The following is a 16211-nucleotide window of genomic DNA, read 5'->3' on the forward strand; positions in this document are numbered from 1 at the left end:
GCTTTGACTCATTTTTCTCATATTTTTGACTCATAACTAATACTTGTACTAATTATACACTCTATTGTGTATTAAAGTGTGTATTAGTAATGCACGTCATTTTTCATGTATTAGTAATGCAAGACTTTCAACATATGTATTAATTTATTAAATGACATTATTACCCTTTAAATTATTTTTCCGCCTTCTTTTTCCACCATATCACAATCCTTGTTCCTTGTGCCATGAAAAAGAGAAGGTTATGTTCTCTCCATCTTCTTCCTTAATCAATATTGTTTGCTTTTCTCACAAGGTTAGTAATTCTATCAAATCTATATTCTTGGTCATTGTTTCTTATTTTTTTTTTGTTTTCTACTCCTATTTTACAATTATTGGGTATAGTTTATTTTATACCAAAATCACGATTTATAGTTTGTCCAAAATGATCAAGGAAAAATATGATGATAAAAGTTTGCTATTGTTCAATTAAACAAAAATGCATTGGAAGAATTAGTTAGTTTCTCCTAACTACTAATCACAATAATTTTGTAACTTTTCTGTCAGTGGAGTTGATTGAAAGAATACCGCTGACTCAGAAAAAGGACGCTTTTACTTTTATTTGTTTCTATAGAAAAGAAGGTAGGAGTATGAGGTCGAGAAGATTTTGACGGAGTGTGAAGTGTAGATCTTTGAGAAGATTTTTCTTTTCTACAACAAACAAATCTTACAAGGAAGGGTAAATCAGTAAGAAGGCATCCTTTTACGAAAATTATATAAACATATATCATCTTTAATTCATCAAACCAAATACTGCGTAAAAAATAATGTATGTGTAACTAATACCAGCATTACTAATACTTGCATTAATAATACAAATATTACTAATACACCTTATTCAACATTATTTTTATACATTCTACTAAACGATCCCTTAATGCGTAGAGAAGAAGTGGGAGATACACACTATGCAACATCGTTAAGTGTTTAATAGGAAAACGCTTTGTAAAGATGTCAAAATGGAAAAACTAACAAGTTGCCGCTTATGTATCAGCAAATTTTAGGCCCATATACATTGACCCGGCCCAGATCCACATCAACATAGGACACACTAAACTTTACAAAAACCCTAAAACAGACGGTGAGTTGCCATTTCATCCGCCGTGAGCTCAAAGAACCCTAATCTCTTCTCCACTTTTACAATTTCAAGGTACACCTACATTGCCTTAATGTACAATATTCATTTTATTTGCATTCTTCTCTACTTGATTTTACCTATGTTCTTCTTTTTTTGGCTAGTGTTGACTGCGATTTATGTAGCTGTTAATTTGATTTTTTTTTTTTTAAGATCTCTGTGTGTGTTTACTTTTATTCGTGCTAGACATGAAAATAATAAAGGGAAAGTAAAGTAAAATGATTGTTTTGTATTCCCTCTGTTTCAATTTGATGGTAAAAGTACTTTTGAATCTTGTGTTCTAGACTAAAGATACATTGTAGAATGCACCAAAATGACCTTTAATCTTGTCGTCTTAAACATGTCATTTAGTAAGTTGGAAGTAAAGAATTGTCGAAAGAGGAAATAGACGTTTTTTTGGAATGGACTAAAAGGAAAGTAATACAAACAAATTGAAGTGGAGTGAGCATTGAGTATGATTTAGCTTTAAATGAGGCATATAATTAAGCAAATTATGTGTTTTGTAATTATGTTATTCATTCTATTAAAATGTCAGTACTAAAAGATTTCTGCTTTCTGAGTTTGTTTTTGTTTAAGATTGTGCACTAATTTGTTAGTGGTTAATGAAGTGGGCTGAACGCCATGGGGTCGCGGTTCAAATCCCAACAGAGACAAAAATATTAGGTTACTTCTTCTCATTTGTTGTAACCTTGGTGGACGGAGTTACCTAGTACATGTTGTTTGTGGTAGGTGACTGGTCGGAAGCCGGACACCACGGTTATAAAAAGAGGAGTAAAGAAATGTCGTCTTAAGAGATTTTGTGGTCATAAGATCGAGAATAGAGCCATATAGATTTTGAGTGTTCTGATTTTTGTTGTGTTTTTGAGTATAGTGTACAATTTGACGATCCTTTTATCAATGACATAGTTCCCGTACATTGATAAATCATGTTATTTGACTATATGACAGAGATGGGTGAGGAAGTTAAGGCAGTTGTTCCAGAGTCAGTATTGAAGAAGCAAAAAAGGAGCGAGGAATGGGCCCTTGTAAAGAAGCAAGAGCTTGCAGCTGCAAAGAAGATGAGTGCTGAGAACCGGAAATTGATCTACAACAGAGCTAAGCAATATGCTGCAGAGTACGAGCAACAGGTTGGTCAAGCTCAATCACCCTTGAGTTGTTTTCTGGTTTTGGTTGCCAAACCTAGTAATTAATTTTCAATTGCTGTTTCTAGGATAAGGAGTTGATTCGTTTGAAGCGCGAAGCTAGATTGAAGGGTGGTTTCTATGTCGACCCTGAGGCAAAGCTGTTGTTTATCATTAGGATCCGTGGGTGAGATCTCTTATTGTGGCTTTTCTTTTAAGCTTTGAAATCATTGTTCTTGTAATGGTACTCATTAAAATTTAAATTTCTTAGGATTAATGCTATGGCTCCACAAACCAAAAAGATATTGCAGCTTCTACGGTTGAGACAGGTAACTACTTGTTTGATGGTATTGCTTGAGAGAGCTGGTAGGATCTTGCGTTACTACTTAGAAAACTCTAGGTAGTTTAAAAGTAATCAGTTAATTATTGGGTAGTTTTTTACCTATGTACCTTTGTTTTATCTGTCAGTTCCTATTGGTTTGCTTGAAATTTACTGTTAAAATGTTTTTCGGTATCGTTTCATGGCTTATCTTTTCAAAAATCTGGAGCAGAATCTTCATTTTGCTGGACTTAAACCATGAATGAGACTTTACTTGGAATACTCTACTCAAGTTTTATTGCTGAACTTGCTCAAACTGTTTGATCTGCAACCAAACAGTTGTTGGAATCGGGCAAATTCTTTGTTATTATATTTCATGAGGTTATTTTGCACTATTCTAATTGTATGATTCTCTTACTCCCATGTTGATCTCAGATCTTTAACGGTGTTTTTTTGAAAGTCAACAAAGCCACAGTGAACATGCTTCATAGAGTTGAACCTTATGTTACCTATGGGTAGGTTATCCACTTGAGAGTTTTGCCATTACCTGGAGCCTCTTTGCTGTTGATATGTTATTTATGTGCATTGGTTTTCCTATTTCAGTTATCCTAACCTAAAAAGTACTAAAGAATTGATCTACAAGAGAGGTTATGGGAAAGTTGACAAGCAGAGAATTGCCTTAACTGACAACTCTGTCATTGAGCAGGTCAGTTTCTGAAACTGCAACACTTCTTGAATTGAATGTCTCGTGTTTCTTGTTGACATCTCATTGCGTTTCTACCTATTTCAGGTATTGGGTAAGCATGGAATTATCTGTATGGAAGACTTAGTCCATGAGATCATGACCGTGGGACCCCATTTCAAGGAGGCCAACAACTTCCTATGGCCGTTCCAGCTTAAGGCACCTTTGGGTGGACTGAAGAAGAAAAGGAATCACTATGTTGAAGGAGGTGATGCTGGTAACCGTGAGAACTTTATCAATGAACTTATTAGGAGGATGAACTAAGACAGTTGGAAATTTTGCTGTGGTGTAGGAGCTCTTTTATCTCATCTTTTAATATCTTTTTCCAAGTATTGAAGTGATAAAGAGCTTCAGATTTTCTGCCTTCATTTGAGATTGTTTAGAGTTTATGACAGTACACAACAATGATGATGGGTTTTCCTCCGGAAACATATCTTGTCAAATTGTTATCTTTATTTGTATTTTGAAATTGTTGGGGTTTAGTGTCTTGAATGTGATCAGAAAGTTTATTTACTGTTTGAGTAGCTAGAAGTTTCAAGTAAGATCAAATGCTGAAACAGTTTTGAAAAAGCTTTTGAATATGATCAGTTCAGAAGCCAAGGATGCTTGCAAGTCATGTGCTTATGCTTGCAAGTCATGTGCTTTAATGTTTTGAAGTCGTTGGATTGAATGGACTGGAATTTGATGCATTAAACATAGCGCAATTCCTCAAGAGCTGTTGGGAAAGGGTGGTGTGTTCGTAGCCTTGCTCCTACCATGTGAAGATAGAGAGGTTTCCGATACACGTGTTAGCTTCACAGTTGTATCGAAGGCATTTAGTGCTGCTCTGTCCCAAATATCTCCGAAGTCATTTAAAAGTTAAAGAACATTGGTGTGGGAGTGGGACGGTTAATTGGACAGTGTATTTTGTAAATTTTATTGTAGTTAAGCTTTGATATGCTTGATGGTCTTGGGAACTCGAAGGTTTAATTCTTGTATTTTTGTTAGATCAATTGACGGGCCAAAAGGACACAGTCAATCCTACCTATTTTTCATGGTATAAGATTGACGAGGCTGAACAATTTTTCAGGAAATTTCACATGTGATGTTTGGGAGGACAAAGTGTACTAATGTCCTTACCAAGGTACAAAGGTTTTTTCAAAAGATCCTCAACTCAAGTAACACACATAAAGGCAGTTTGAGAAAGAAAATACAAAGATAAGAGAAGCTAGAGCAAATAAAAAGATTTCAGAATAACCAAAACAAGCAACATATTACTATTTTTTTTTTTGTTTTGTTTTGGACAACAATTTTAAATCTTAAGAGACGATTCAAACCTTAACCGTATTTCTATGAGTTTCAAACATCTTGACTTAAAGAAACATATGATAAGAAATGTTCATTCTTCTCTAGCAACTTCATGATTTCTTCTTTCAATCCGATCCATACTTCAATTCCATTGCCATCAGCACTATCCACAAGATGAAATCCACAGACACGATTTTCAGGTTTAGCTATCCAAATAGGCTTACCCCATCCAAAATCACCTTCATATAAACCAAGTTTACACCAACTAACAAAACCAACAATTCCCACTTCATTTCCTCTACTTGTACACAGTTCAAGAATTGACATTAAGTAATCTATGTACTCATTTTTCTCATGAATCCTTCTTATATAACTATCATCCACCTTCCTTATTGATTCTTGAACTTTTTCCACGATTTTTTTGTAATCCATTTCCCCTTCTTCAACTTCCCATTTGGCCATTGTTGGAAAAATTAGATTGCCAATGCAATTTGTGGGAAAATTGGGAATCATTCTTTTCATTAGGTTGAATGATGCCATTAGTAGGTAAACTTTGATTTCACTTTTTATGTCCTTCCATGTTGATATAATTGATTATCCATAGGAAGGCTGACAGAGCCTCAACACGAGTCACACAACGTTCATCAATAGGGCAACTCTGTATTAATATAGTTATCTTTGAGTTATCAAATATGAATCTTTTCATTGAGATTTTGAATGGAAGTTCTTCTTGAGTTGGAATCATGGTTAACAAAGGATCATTTGCAACATCTCTTGGAGGAAAAATCCCAGTAACGTCAACGATGAATCCATTGTCAATGCCGCCATTGATCATTTCTTGATCACTTTCTTGATTCACTTTTGCCCATGTTTTGACAAATGTGCCAAGTGTAGAAGCATCAGCAATTAGATGTCAAACACACACACAGATGGAAATTCCTCCACAAGGGAACTTAGTTATTTGAACAGCTAGCAAAACTTGTTCACTTGGGCTTTTACATCTATCATGAGGTTGGCATGGAAGTAATTGGCAAAGATTTTCAATTTTTGGGTCATTGACAATGTTGGACAAGGTGAAGTTACTAACATTTGCTTCAAGAAAATCGACCCCTTCATCGTTGCATTTGATTGTGAACTCATCTTTTATTCTACCAGCTAGAGGGTACATATAAGTCAAGGTTTTCGAGAGGGATTTTTTGAGATGCTCAAGTGAGAATTTGGTGTTTGAATCATAGAAAAGAATAATAGGAACATAAGGGCCAGGGGTTAATTGATCTATAAGGGAAAGTTTGTAATCTCTTTTGCTTAGAGGTGTTGGAGAGCATGGTTTGATTGTATCTTTGTGAACAATTTCAGCTTTCATTTCCTCTTTTTGGAGGTGTTATACTTCAATCAAATGTTTGGCTAAGGAATCAATATGTATCTATAATCTATAATCTATAATATATTAAAAGTGTGAAGCCCTTTAAAAAATTGATTTGAACTTTTTGCCGTTCGCTAAAATAATCTGCTTTAGACAAAATCATCTTTTTCACATTTTTCCTATTATTTAAGTAATATTAAATATTGACTATATTACCAAAAAAAGAAAATCTCTCCTCACAAGAATATAATTCCTTCTCCGCAAACCTAATCATACCCAAAAACCAAAAAATAAAAAAACAAAAAGATTTTCCTTCCATAAAAAAAAGTAATAAACACCGCTCCCTCCCTTGAAATCCCGAACATGAAGTGAGAAAAATGGTGGTAAGAAAAAAAAACCATCCCCCAACGTGTAAAACGAAAAAAGAAGTATAATGATAAAAAAAATGTAATTAAAAAAAATCCTACTTTCCAACGTGAAATTCAAAAAATAATATATTAATAAAAATTCAAAAATCCTTCCCATCTTTCATCAAAGTTGTGTTGACAATTAATTTTAGTTATAACTTCTTTTGATTTGATTATTTAATTTGAGTAAGAATTCATAATATTTAACACTTCTAAATCATTTCACCTTACATAAAAAATAAAAAGAATTTCTACAATTCTATTTAACTACTATTTTTGATCAAAATTTACTAGATACATAACTCTACTTTTACTTTTTCTTCTTATTTTGTTATTAATTTAAATTGTCTTTTTTTATGTGTGTATTCATTATTATATCTTCTCCATCTTTCTTTCTTTATTTTAGTTAATAGCGATTATATATAAATTATGACTAAATAATTAACAAAACAATCAATTCTCCTTTTTTTTTTTTTAATAATCTCTTATGTTTCTTTTTTAGTAGAAAATTTTTGATCAAAAATTGAAAGAAATAAGCAAGTTGTCACCGAATGAAGTGGCCAAAAACATCAAAGGTTGTCTTTTTTTTTTTTCCTTCCTTTGTTTAATTATAGCTTTGTTTTGATTATATTATTCAATTATTTCCATAGTATTATAGTTGAATCTTTAATTAAACTTGTTAGTTGAGTTCTAAATATAAGGTTATAATAAGTATTGAATCTTGATATGCATAACTTTTGTTTGAAAAATAAACATATAAATTTAGGATTATAGTTGAATCTTTCAATTTTGAGCTTACTAATTAGGTTTGAAAGTGGATCAAGTACATTATTCATTGTAAATCGAGTTTAATCTATCTATCTATTATTATAAAATTCTAAATATAAATGTTAGGGTTGAACGGATTAGTTGAGGAAGCTTCTGAAGAAGCTAACAAGCCTAAATAATCCAAACAAAAGGATAATTGTGTTGATATGAAATTGGAGGAGTTGAAAAAAGAGATTGAGAGAATTAAAGAAAGAAAGAAAAGGTGAAAGAGAATAGCTCAAGGAAGGACTAAAGAGAATATACTCTTCTTTATAAACTTGGACTAAAGAGAATATACTCTTCTTTATAAAACTTTCTTGTGTTTAAACTAATATATGTGCTTTTCGGTTGACTAATTTTTACTTTGGGTAATAACTAAAAGTCATCTAATGTCAAGATGCTAACAAATGAAAAATGCAATAAATATTTTGAAAGACTGTCTTGCTTTTTATATTTTAAATAATTTTATAAAATTAAACTCACTAAATTAAGGTACACGCGTGAGACGCGTATATCTAAACTAGTTAGACTATTATATAAAAGGTAGGATTCTTTTAAATAACTTTGGATTACATATGATTTCTGTATATAAAAATGCTATGAAACAACTTGCCTAAATTTAAACAAACTATACAACAACTTAGCAAGAAATAAAATACTATAAACAACTTAACAATGTATTAACTGCTCTACAACAACGTACCAAAATAGAAACAAATTCTATACAACTCCTCACCAAGAAATACACTATAAACAACTTACCAGTGTATAAACACACATACTATACACTTACCCAAATATAAATACACTATAAACAACTTCCCAGTGTATAAACACACATACTATACACTTACCCAAATATAAATACACTATACAACTTCTTACCCAAAAATAAAATACTATAAACAACTTACCAATGTATAAAATGCTCTACAACAACGTACCAAACTAAAAACAAATTCTATACAACTTACCATGAAATAAACTATAAACAACTTACCGAAAAAATAAAAATACTAAACAACTTAAAACTAATGTATATATATTTAACAACTTACCAAAATATGCAGGACCACATTTGCACTGTGAAAGTTGAAATGCTTTTCCTATTTTATTAGTGTTTACTAAAAGAAAGACTTATTCTGTATGTTGTTTTTAGAGTATTACACCCTCACACCAAGTTTGAGAGTAGGTGTACTAGGCAATAATATTCAATAGGCAACAACGAAATTTTAACAATTAGGAGATTAGCAATTAGCAATATTTAAGAACTAGCTAACCTGCAAGGGTTGGCTGAGTTGATTAGGTGAGCGGTTTCCCACATAATAGACCTGAGAACAATTTTCCTCACAAGCAGCCTTCTCAGAGCTTGTTGCATTGGGCTTGAATAGTGCAATTTACTTCTCTTATGTAATTTGTGAGCTATTGCACAAGAGCAGATTAAATACTACACACACAATGGTAGTAGCTGTGGCGTTTCATGGGTAGTGACTATCTCAGAAAGTCAACCTTCTTGATTTCAATTTTTACAAAATAAAAGGTGTCCTTTTAATATAATAACCACTAGTTGGGTGACTCTAATAAATTTCACTCATATAATTTTTATACTAATAAGGTCTTGTTAAATATAGACCATCAACACACCAAAAAAGACATGTTTCTCGACTTCTATGATTGTCATTGCTTGCCCGGGAGCTCGCCTCAGTGAAGACAAACTTTCATAAAAATTCGATATATACTAAGAAGAAGATTATTTAAACCACATTCGTTACTACACTAAAAACTTTGCATGTAAAAAAAATATATATAAAATATATTTTCGCAATATAATTTTATCATAAAAGAATACAATTAAACTCCTTTTCACTAAGGATTTTTTTGATTCCTTCCCTCCTGCTTCTGGTAAATACAGTCATGAATCTGGTTTCCCGCAGACACCACCATCATATTAATTGGAAAATCTGCAGCTCATTCTTCAATGAACACAATTGAAAACGTTCCCAGATCATATGGTATGGCAAAAGTAGTTGATGATCCATCTTTAGTGGGAAGGTACAAGTTTTTATCGCAAATGAATATTGTAAAGGCATACAATTACAAAAAAAGAGAGGGACAACTGTATTGTAACAGGACCAAACTCTCAAATTATACTGAAGTGTATCGAAGAAAGTTTCAGGACGTGTGAAGTTACTCCTGGATCCAACTCTTCTTGCAACAGTATCAAGGCAATTCATAATACAAGAGATGATATGGCAAGCAACATCAAACATTTTCTAGGAATGAGTCAAGCCTGGCAGATATCACCTCGACATAATGGGCATACCCTATATCAGAATGAACGACGGTTATGCAACATAATTGAACTCTAGAAGTACTAATGAAAGTTTTAACTCAAACTTCATTTAGATGATGTTTTTCGTCAAAAGAAAGATAATTATCACAAGACACAATCACAATCACTCTTATTTCTTTGAGATGCTGATTAAGAAACTAGTGAACCACACATAACAGGGTACACTATGTGGGAATACACTGGGTATGTTGTTGTTGTAAGTAATCTTCATGGCCTAATCTAATTTTCATTCACCTATACAATCCACTGACCACCTCATCTACTCCCTCATAGACACACTTCCTAAGGTTTAACAAACTTCTTTACAATAAGAATATCTTGGTTGGATATATTAACATGATATCAAGTTATCAACCCACAATAGTCATACACAGATTAATCTCAAAATTTCTCTCCCACTATTGAGGAATCTTACAAAAGTAACACTAAGAGCCTAAAGACCATAAAAGGGTGAGCTTTTCTAAGAAGAAACCTTAAGCAGGTTTGTAATAAACTCCAATTTCTTCTTTTCCAGATAATAAAAGTTTAAAACCTTGACTAGTCCGGTCCATTGAGTACTGCTCTCTCTCACTACTCACTAGTACAGATACCAATTAACTCTATTCATTACATCTTAGACGATAAGAAGAAATCATCTAGTGTATTTACCTAGGTTGGAATTTGAACCCTGGTCTCCAAAATTTTTACCCACTGGACTACTTACTAAACAACACCCTAGAGTGTTGATAAACTCTGATTTCAAAAGTGATACTCCTGCTTATGAGTATGTTAGCAAAGGCGACGGCAAGATTGAGGCAGAAGGGTACTAACCAGGGAAACACTCTAAAACTTTAACAAGTCTAAAAGAGATTCCTCTCATCAAATCATATTCAAAAATATATTTGTTCATCTCTTTGCAAGTATCATATAAGAGGAAAGACTAGATTGATTTATAACTTCAGTCTTTTGGAAAATTGGATGACACATTTAGTTGAGGAGCTTGAGCTTCTATAACTGACTTCGAAAGACACCAGCATAAAGCAAAATGGGGGAAAGTATACCTATGAATTTCTTTGAGCCATTTGTCAATACAAATCCTGTGAAATTCATGATGGCAAGGCAGTGTTCGTAACATATCTCCATCCTCGTACTCAACCAGACAAATGTAACATCTGTTAAAATAAAGCCCAATCGTTCACATTAAGGAAATAAGGCCATAGTATTCAAGCTAAAAAGACCGCATAATAAATTTAACTTTTTGAATAAGAATGAAAGAGAAAGAATTGGAGATTCAAAACCTAAGCACAAAACTGTAATGATGCAAGCAGAAAAGGAACCAATGAAACAAAAACATAGCATTGCTAGATTGCTTGGAAGAAAATAGCATACAAAATAAAATCCTGGAACGTGCAATAAACTAGCAAAAACTAAAGCTTTCTACTCACTGTGCAACTTCATCATTCAAACTCCTACGCAATTTGTTGTATGATTTGACAGGTAGGGATTCAACAACTTCATTGGGTGCTGGAACAGATCCGATTGAGGATACAGAAGGCTGGGATGATAACACAACTGATTGCTGATGAATTTCATCCAGAACCTAAAATGAGTATCCAAGTTCAACTTGTACTGATGACTAAAAGAAAACTACTGATAAGGTAAAACAGATTGGCAACATTACCTCAAATAAAGCTTCTGCCAACATAACGATTCTTGAAATGCTTGCCCTGGCACTACTGTCACTATCCAAGTTAGCTCCTTGGCTACTGATACGACATGTGCAGTGACCTGTTAGATGCTGACCAGATAAAATACAAGACCTCTCATGTCCAGAGTGGTTCTCAAAGCGCCTTCCCAGTCGTTGAAGGGCATAGACCTAAAAAAATAGACTAATGTGTTCTTGTCAAGAAAGTTGTGTCTTGGCTCAAAAAATACATGATTAGAGGGACTCTACATATGATATGCTTTTCAACAAACACCTTCAGATTACAGTTCTGTTTGAAAAAGTAATACCAAATGGCTACATTTTTTTTTTAAGAATTATCTTGGAAGTAGCTAACTCACAAGTGGCCACCAAACTCGTGACATACAAGATTAGAAGTGCTGCATTCATGTAAAAAGAAAAACAGACTTTCACCCTCTTGCTTATATGGGGGTGGCAATATAACCTAAATGTAAGCACAATGAAGTTAGGCAGATATTTACAGACCTGCGATCTTATTCTTCGTCGCCGCTCTAGCCAATTTGACCTATGCTCTAGAAAATCATGATATCTTGTTTCTCTTCCTCTTGGGCTCTCAACAGCATAATATTGGCTCCCGTACAAAGAGGTAGAGGCACTAGATGATGCAAAGCCAGAAGTATTTGATAGAATTAAGTCATTCACTTCGGATGCTACTGAACTAGATTCACCACCTAAATTCTGCCTCACACTATTCTCACTAGCATGTCTGGTTTCCGTTTCCCGTTGAAAGGAACAAGCATCAGGAAATGATGATCTTCGAACAACCCTATCACGGAGTCTACCGACACTCAGGGTTCTGCTGATACTGATGTTTCTTCCAGTAGGCTCGCGAGCTGCACTCCTTCTGTCAGAAACTCTTGTCTCGAAACCATCAGTATAATTATGATTTCTTCGAGAAAATAAATTAACAGTACACTCTACTCTAGTATCATGTCTGTCACCCAACAAACCTCTTCTGGAAGTAGTATGTGGCTCATCCATGAAATTATCAGAAAAGTTAGCAGTTGAAGGAGTGAATGCTAAGTTATTAGAAGTAACATCTTCAGAGCATCGGCTAGGAGACCGATTGCTGAAACAACTAGGAAAGAAGTCACAATTCTGAGGTCTTTCACTTCTGTCACTGAATCTACCTGACAAACTGGAGCGCGGAAGCTCATCCTCATCAATTGATGTAGCAAACCTCTGTGAAGATGCAAAAAGGGACCTCGCTGACCCTAAACTGTTTGCTCTGCTCAGCCGGAAGCTCGTATTTCCAGGACGCAAACTGAAGCGAGGGAGGAAACGACCAGAAAGATTCGATGATCTAGATGAGGAAGCTCGAGAAGAAGCATCACATTTCCTAGCAATAGTATCAGCTAAGCTGGATTCTTCCCAATCATCAAGTTCAACATTGGATGCTACACATGTTTCATCATGCTTCTTAACTTTAAACTTTCCATACCATTCAGCTTTTCTTCCTCCTGATTTAGTCTCACTCAAACAAGAACCAGTAGCCTCGTTTCGTTTCGTTTGATTTTCCGAAGCCTGAAATAAAAGTTTATGAATCAACAAATACATCACATATGTATTTAATGAATACAACATTTGAATAGATTGTATCATTTCCTGTCGTTACACAGTGTCACATATCAACAATTTGAAAAACAAACGTAGAAGAAAAGTAAGGTACATGGTAGAGCTACTATAGAAAGGCAACGTAAAGGATAAAATAGGATTTTTAGATAATAAGTAAGGATTAAATGAGCAAAAAAATAAAGTAAAGACACAATCACGCCAAATTGATCATTACATAAAATGGGACTTTTTGTTGTTAGTAACTATGGGTATAACAATCAAAAGAAACGTTGTATTTTAACTAACAAAACAATGCAATACAATACAATAAAATACAATATGTAACAACCATCCAAACAAGCTGTTAGTAGTTTATTCTATATTCCATGTTTAACGGTGCAGTTTAAGAATATTATACAATTTTTTCAGAACACGAACATTTCTAGGGCCAAAAGTACAACTACGAAGGCACGATGAACAACCGCTATGAATGCCTATTGATACAAATGCTAGAAAAATACCAATATGTTGTCCGTTAGCACTAAACTAAACCACTAAAAACAAATACACACAGATAAACTAGTTTGCACTAAATTGTCTTTCATAATGTGCCTAAAATACACTCACCCCTCTGTTCACTTTTACTTTTTTTTTTTTCTTTTTTATAGCCGTGGTATTCGGGCCAGCTTGCACATACGTTGACTAATTCCACAGTACACACACGCCACCACCCACCAACAACAGGTACATGTAACTCTATCACCACGGCTAAGACTTGTGACATTTCGCTTTACGAAAGTCGATTAGACTAATCGTGCAGCTAAATTCAATTAAATTTTAATTTGAGATGTTCGAGAACTCTATAAAACATACTACTTGCAATCCTTTTCAAAAATGACGCATTTTGACTCTCCGTGCCAAGTAAAAGTGAAGAAACAACCATTATGAACGATTTTTTCCCAGCATTGACTAAATGTTGTACAGCCAAACAAGCACAATGTACAACACATCAATGCATGATCGAAGCTGCGGAATGCTATCAAACCTGTGGTGGTTCATTTTCAGAATCTCGAGATCCGAGACACGAAGACTGAAAAACTTTACCCCGAGTGGATTTAGATCTCCGAACAACCACCGACGACGACGATGACGACGGCGATGAAGATGAAGCCAGCGGCGGCGGCGAATCAGTTGCAGTATTTTTGCTACTACTCGAACCCATTTTTTCAAGTAGAAAAAAGTGTTAGATCCAAATCAGAACTTTATCAGATCCAGTAATTTGAATGTTGTACTACTAGTTGGATTTTTGATTATTTTATACGCATTTAATGTGTATAATTTTCATGGATTAGTGAAGTGGGGGTAGTGGGGTACGGGGTGGTGGGTGGAAGTGGGGGTGGGGGAAAGAGGGAAGGGCATAATGCATATGAGCGTTATTCGTGGCAGTATTTGGGGATTCAAATTCAAGCTTGGTCGGGACGCTGCCGTTTTAACGGTATAATATTTTTTTGTTGCTCTTTTTGCTGCGTTGCTGTCTGCTAGCGCGAATTCAAATGCCAGCACTGTCTTGTGTTTGGCGTGATAACTGATAACGCCCTTTTTTTATAATTTTTTTATTTTATGAGTGATTGTTATATTTCTTGGATTTTGGTAGACTGTTTTTACTCCCTCAGTTTTAATTTAAGGGACAGTTTGGTAGAGTATATTAAGAAAAATAATATTTGTATTAATTTTTTGTTTTATTAATATTTTAGTTGGTATATCTTTTCATTTTATGTTTTATTAATAGTTGTATTGGTTATATATCCTATTTGGCATCAATAAAGGGTTATTTGATAGAGTGTATAAGAATAATACAAAATATAATGTGTTAGTAATGCATGTATTAGTTATGCTTGTGTTAGCTACATTTGCATTAGTTATGCTTGTATTTTTCTTATGCAGTATTTGATTTGATGTATTAAGAATAACATGAATTGAATAATTTCTATTTTTATTTTTTTTTACAAAAATATCCTTCATATATATATATATATATTGAAAAGGATGTGGAATTTCTTTTTAGGGATAATAGTGTCTTAATTATGTTAAAGCATGCATTGAATCCATTCAATGCTAATACGATGAATTTTGAGATATTAATAATATAGACCTCAATACACAATAGAGTGTATAACTAATGTTTATACATAGGGTGAAAAATTTACCAAACAAGGTATTAGTAGTACACATTAAACTAATGTATGCATTAACTTTCCAATACACTACCAAACGACCCCTAAGGGCTCGTTTGGTATATAAGAATAATACAAAATATAGTGTATTAGTAATGCTTGTATTAACAATGCTTGTATTAGTTATACTTGCATTAGTTATGGTTGTATTTTTCTTATGTAGTGTTTGGTTCGATGTATTAAAAATAACATGAATTACATAATTTTTACAATTTTTTTTTTTACATAATACCCTCAATATATATGTTGGAAAGGATGCAAATTTTTTTTAAGGGATAATAGTGTCTTTAAGCATGTTAATGCATGCATTGGATCCATTGCATTACTAATGCCATGAATTTTGAGGTATTAGTAATACACAATAGAATGTACATATGGTAAACCAAACAAGGTAATATTAATATACATTAAACTAATGCTTGCATTAACTATGACCCCTAAGTGAATTGCTAATGCAATGAGTGTAATATATGCATTAGTATAGTTAAAGTCACAATTATCCTTCAAGATTTTTTTTTGAGAAAAGACATCGTTTCCACCCTAAACTATACAAGAAAAGTCGAAGTCACACCTCAACTATACTAGTGACTTATTACACACCTAAACTATAAAAAAGTAATACCTTTTACACCCTGTAAAACATTATACCACTTGCATGTGGTGTGGTGTATTACACGCCTGTCATGTCAGCGCCACGTCAGCATAATACAAAAAAATAATAAAAAATATCAAAACTCCCTTATTATATTTTAATTTTGTCATCTATCATTTTTCTCTATTCTTCTTCATCATTCACTCATCAACATCCAATTTATTTCTCTTCTTCTTCATTATTCACTCGTCAAAATCACTTTATTTTTTCCTCAATTCTCCTAAGCTTGAATTATTATTTTTTCCTACATTTAACAGTTATTTTTGGATTTTCTCATCTGAGCTTTGTGATTTTGATTGAAATTGTAATCAAATTCTTAATTTTGAGATTTTTGCTTGGAATTGAGATCAATTTGTTGAGTGATTAAGGAAAATAAATCTGAGTTTTGTGATTTTTGATTGAAATTCTAATCAAATTGTTGGGTAATTAAGAAAAATTCATCTGAATTTTGTTAGTTTTGCTTGAAATTGTGATCAAT

General features: G+C 33.4%; 3 protein-coding genes across 5 annotated transcripts; 1 reads left to right on the plus strand and 2 right to left on the minus strand.

Annotated features, from left to right (window-relative positions):
* The first annotated feature begins 930 nt into the window (after positions 1-930).
* Positions 931-3866, plus strand: LOC107840835 (60S ribosomal protein L7-3). Of its 2 annotated transcripts, XM_016684772.2 has the most exons (7): positions 931-1186; positions 2120-2298; positions 2382-2479; positions 2564-2621; positions 3047-3126; positions 3215-3317; positions 3402-3866. In XM_016684772.2, the coding sequence occupies exons 2-7, from the start codon at positions 2122-2124 to the stop codon at positions 3615-3617; spliced, it is 732 nt and encodes a 243-aa protein (XP_016540258.1). In that variant the 5' UTR covers positions 931-1186; positions 2120-2121; the 3' UTR covers positions 3618-3866. The 2 variants fall into 2 exon arrangements, with proteins under 2 accessions (XP_016540258.1, XP_016540257.1); XM_016684771.1 differs by lacking the exon at positions 931-1186 and having other exon boundaries at positions 2113-2298.
* Positions 3867-4393: 527 nt separating this feature from the next.
* LOC107857101 (stemmadenine O-acetyltransferase-like) lies at positions 4394-6003 on the minus strand. Its single transcript, XM_047413040.1, has 3 exons — positions 5568-6003; positions 5275-5498; positions 4394-5213 (listed from the first exon to the last, which is right to left on the minus strand). Exons 1-3 carry the CDS (start codon positions 6001-6003, stop codon positions 4692-4694), a joined length of 1182 nt encoding a protein of 393 aa, XP_047268996.1. The 3' UTR covers positions 4394-4691.
* A 2998-nt stretch (positions 6004-9001) lies between these two features.
* Positions 9002-14417, minus strand: LOC107840834. 2 transcript variants are annotated; one of them, XM_016684770.2, is made up of 6 exons: positions 13893-14417; positions 11759-12817; positions 11231-11425; positions 10995-11128; positions 10611-10721; positions 9002-9541 (listed from the first exon to the last, which is right to left on the minus strand). In XM_016684770.2, exons 1-6 carry the CDS (start codon positions 14067-14069, stop codon positions 9502-9504), a joined length of 1716 nt encoding a protein of 571 aa, XP_016540256.2. In that variant the 5' UTR covers positions 14070-14417; the 3' UTR covers positions 9002-9501. The 2 variants fall into 2 exon arrangements, with proteins under 2 accessions (XP_016540256.2, XP_016540255.2); XM_016684769.2 differs by having other exon boundaries at positions 10995-11149; positions 13893-14414.
* Between the last annotated feature and the right edge of the window lie 1794 nt (positions 14418-16211).

This window comes from Capsicum annuum, chromosome 1 (genome assembly GCF_002878395.1).
Source record: "Capsicum annuum cultivar UCD-10X-F1 chromosome 1, UCD10Xv1.1, whole genome shotgun sequence".
NCBI lineage: Eukaryota > Viridiplantae > Streptophyta > Magnoliopsida > Solanales > Solanaceae > Capsicum > Capsicum annuum.

Coding starts and splice junctions, on each gene's coding strand:
- LOC107840835 (XM_016684771.1), top strand. CDS start 2,113: ATGACAGAGATGGGTGAGGAAGTTAAGGCAGTTGTTCCAGAGTCAGTA. Junction 2,299..2,381: donor CTGCAGAGTACGAGCAACAG/GTTGGTCAAGCT, acceptor TGCTGTTTCTAG/GATAAGGAGTTGATTCGTTT. Junction 2,622..3,046: donor AGCTTCTACGGTTGAGACAG/GTAACTACTTGT, acceptor TGTTGATCTCAG/ATCTTTAACGGTGTTTTTTT.
- LOC107857101 (XM_047413040.1), bottom strand. CDS start 6,003: ATGAAAGCTGAAATTGTTCACAAAGATACAATCAAACCATGCTCTCCA. Junction 5,499..5,567: donor TTGTGGAGGAATTTCCATCT/GTGTGTGTGTTT, acceptor CATGGGCAAAAG/TGAATCAAGAAAGTGATCAA. Junction 5,214..5,274: donor GCCCTATTGATGAACGTTGT/GTGACTCGTGTT, acceptor TCAACATGGAAG/GACATAAAAAGTGAAATCAA.
- LOC107840834 (XM_016684769.2), bottom strand. CDS start 14,069: ATGGGTTCGAGTAGTAGCAAAAATACTGCAACTGATTCGCCGCCGCCG. Junction 11,150..11,230: donor TGGCAGAAGCTTTATTTGAG/GTAATGTTGCCA, acceptor TACTCATTTTAG/GTTCTGGATGAAATTCATCA. Junction 10,722..10,994: donor TTGAATGATGAAGTTGCACA/GTGAGTAGAAAG, acceptor TTATTTTAACAG/ATGTTACATTTGTCTGGTTG.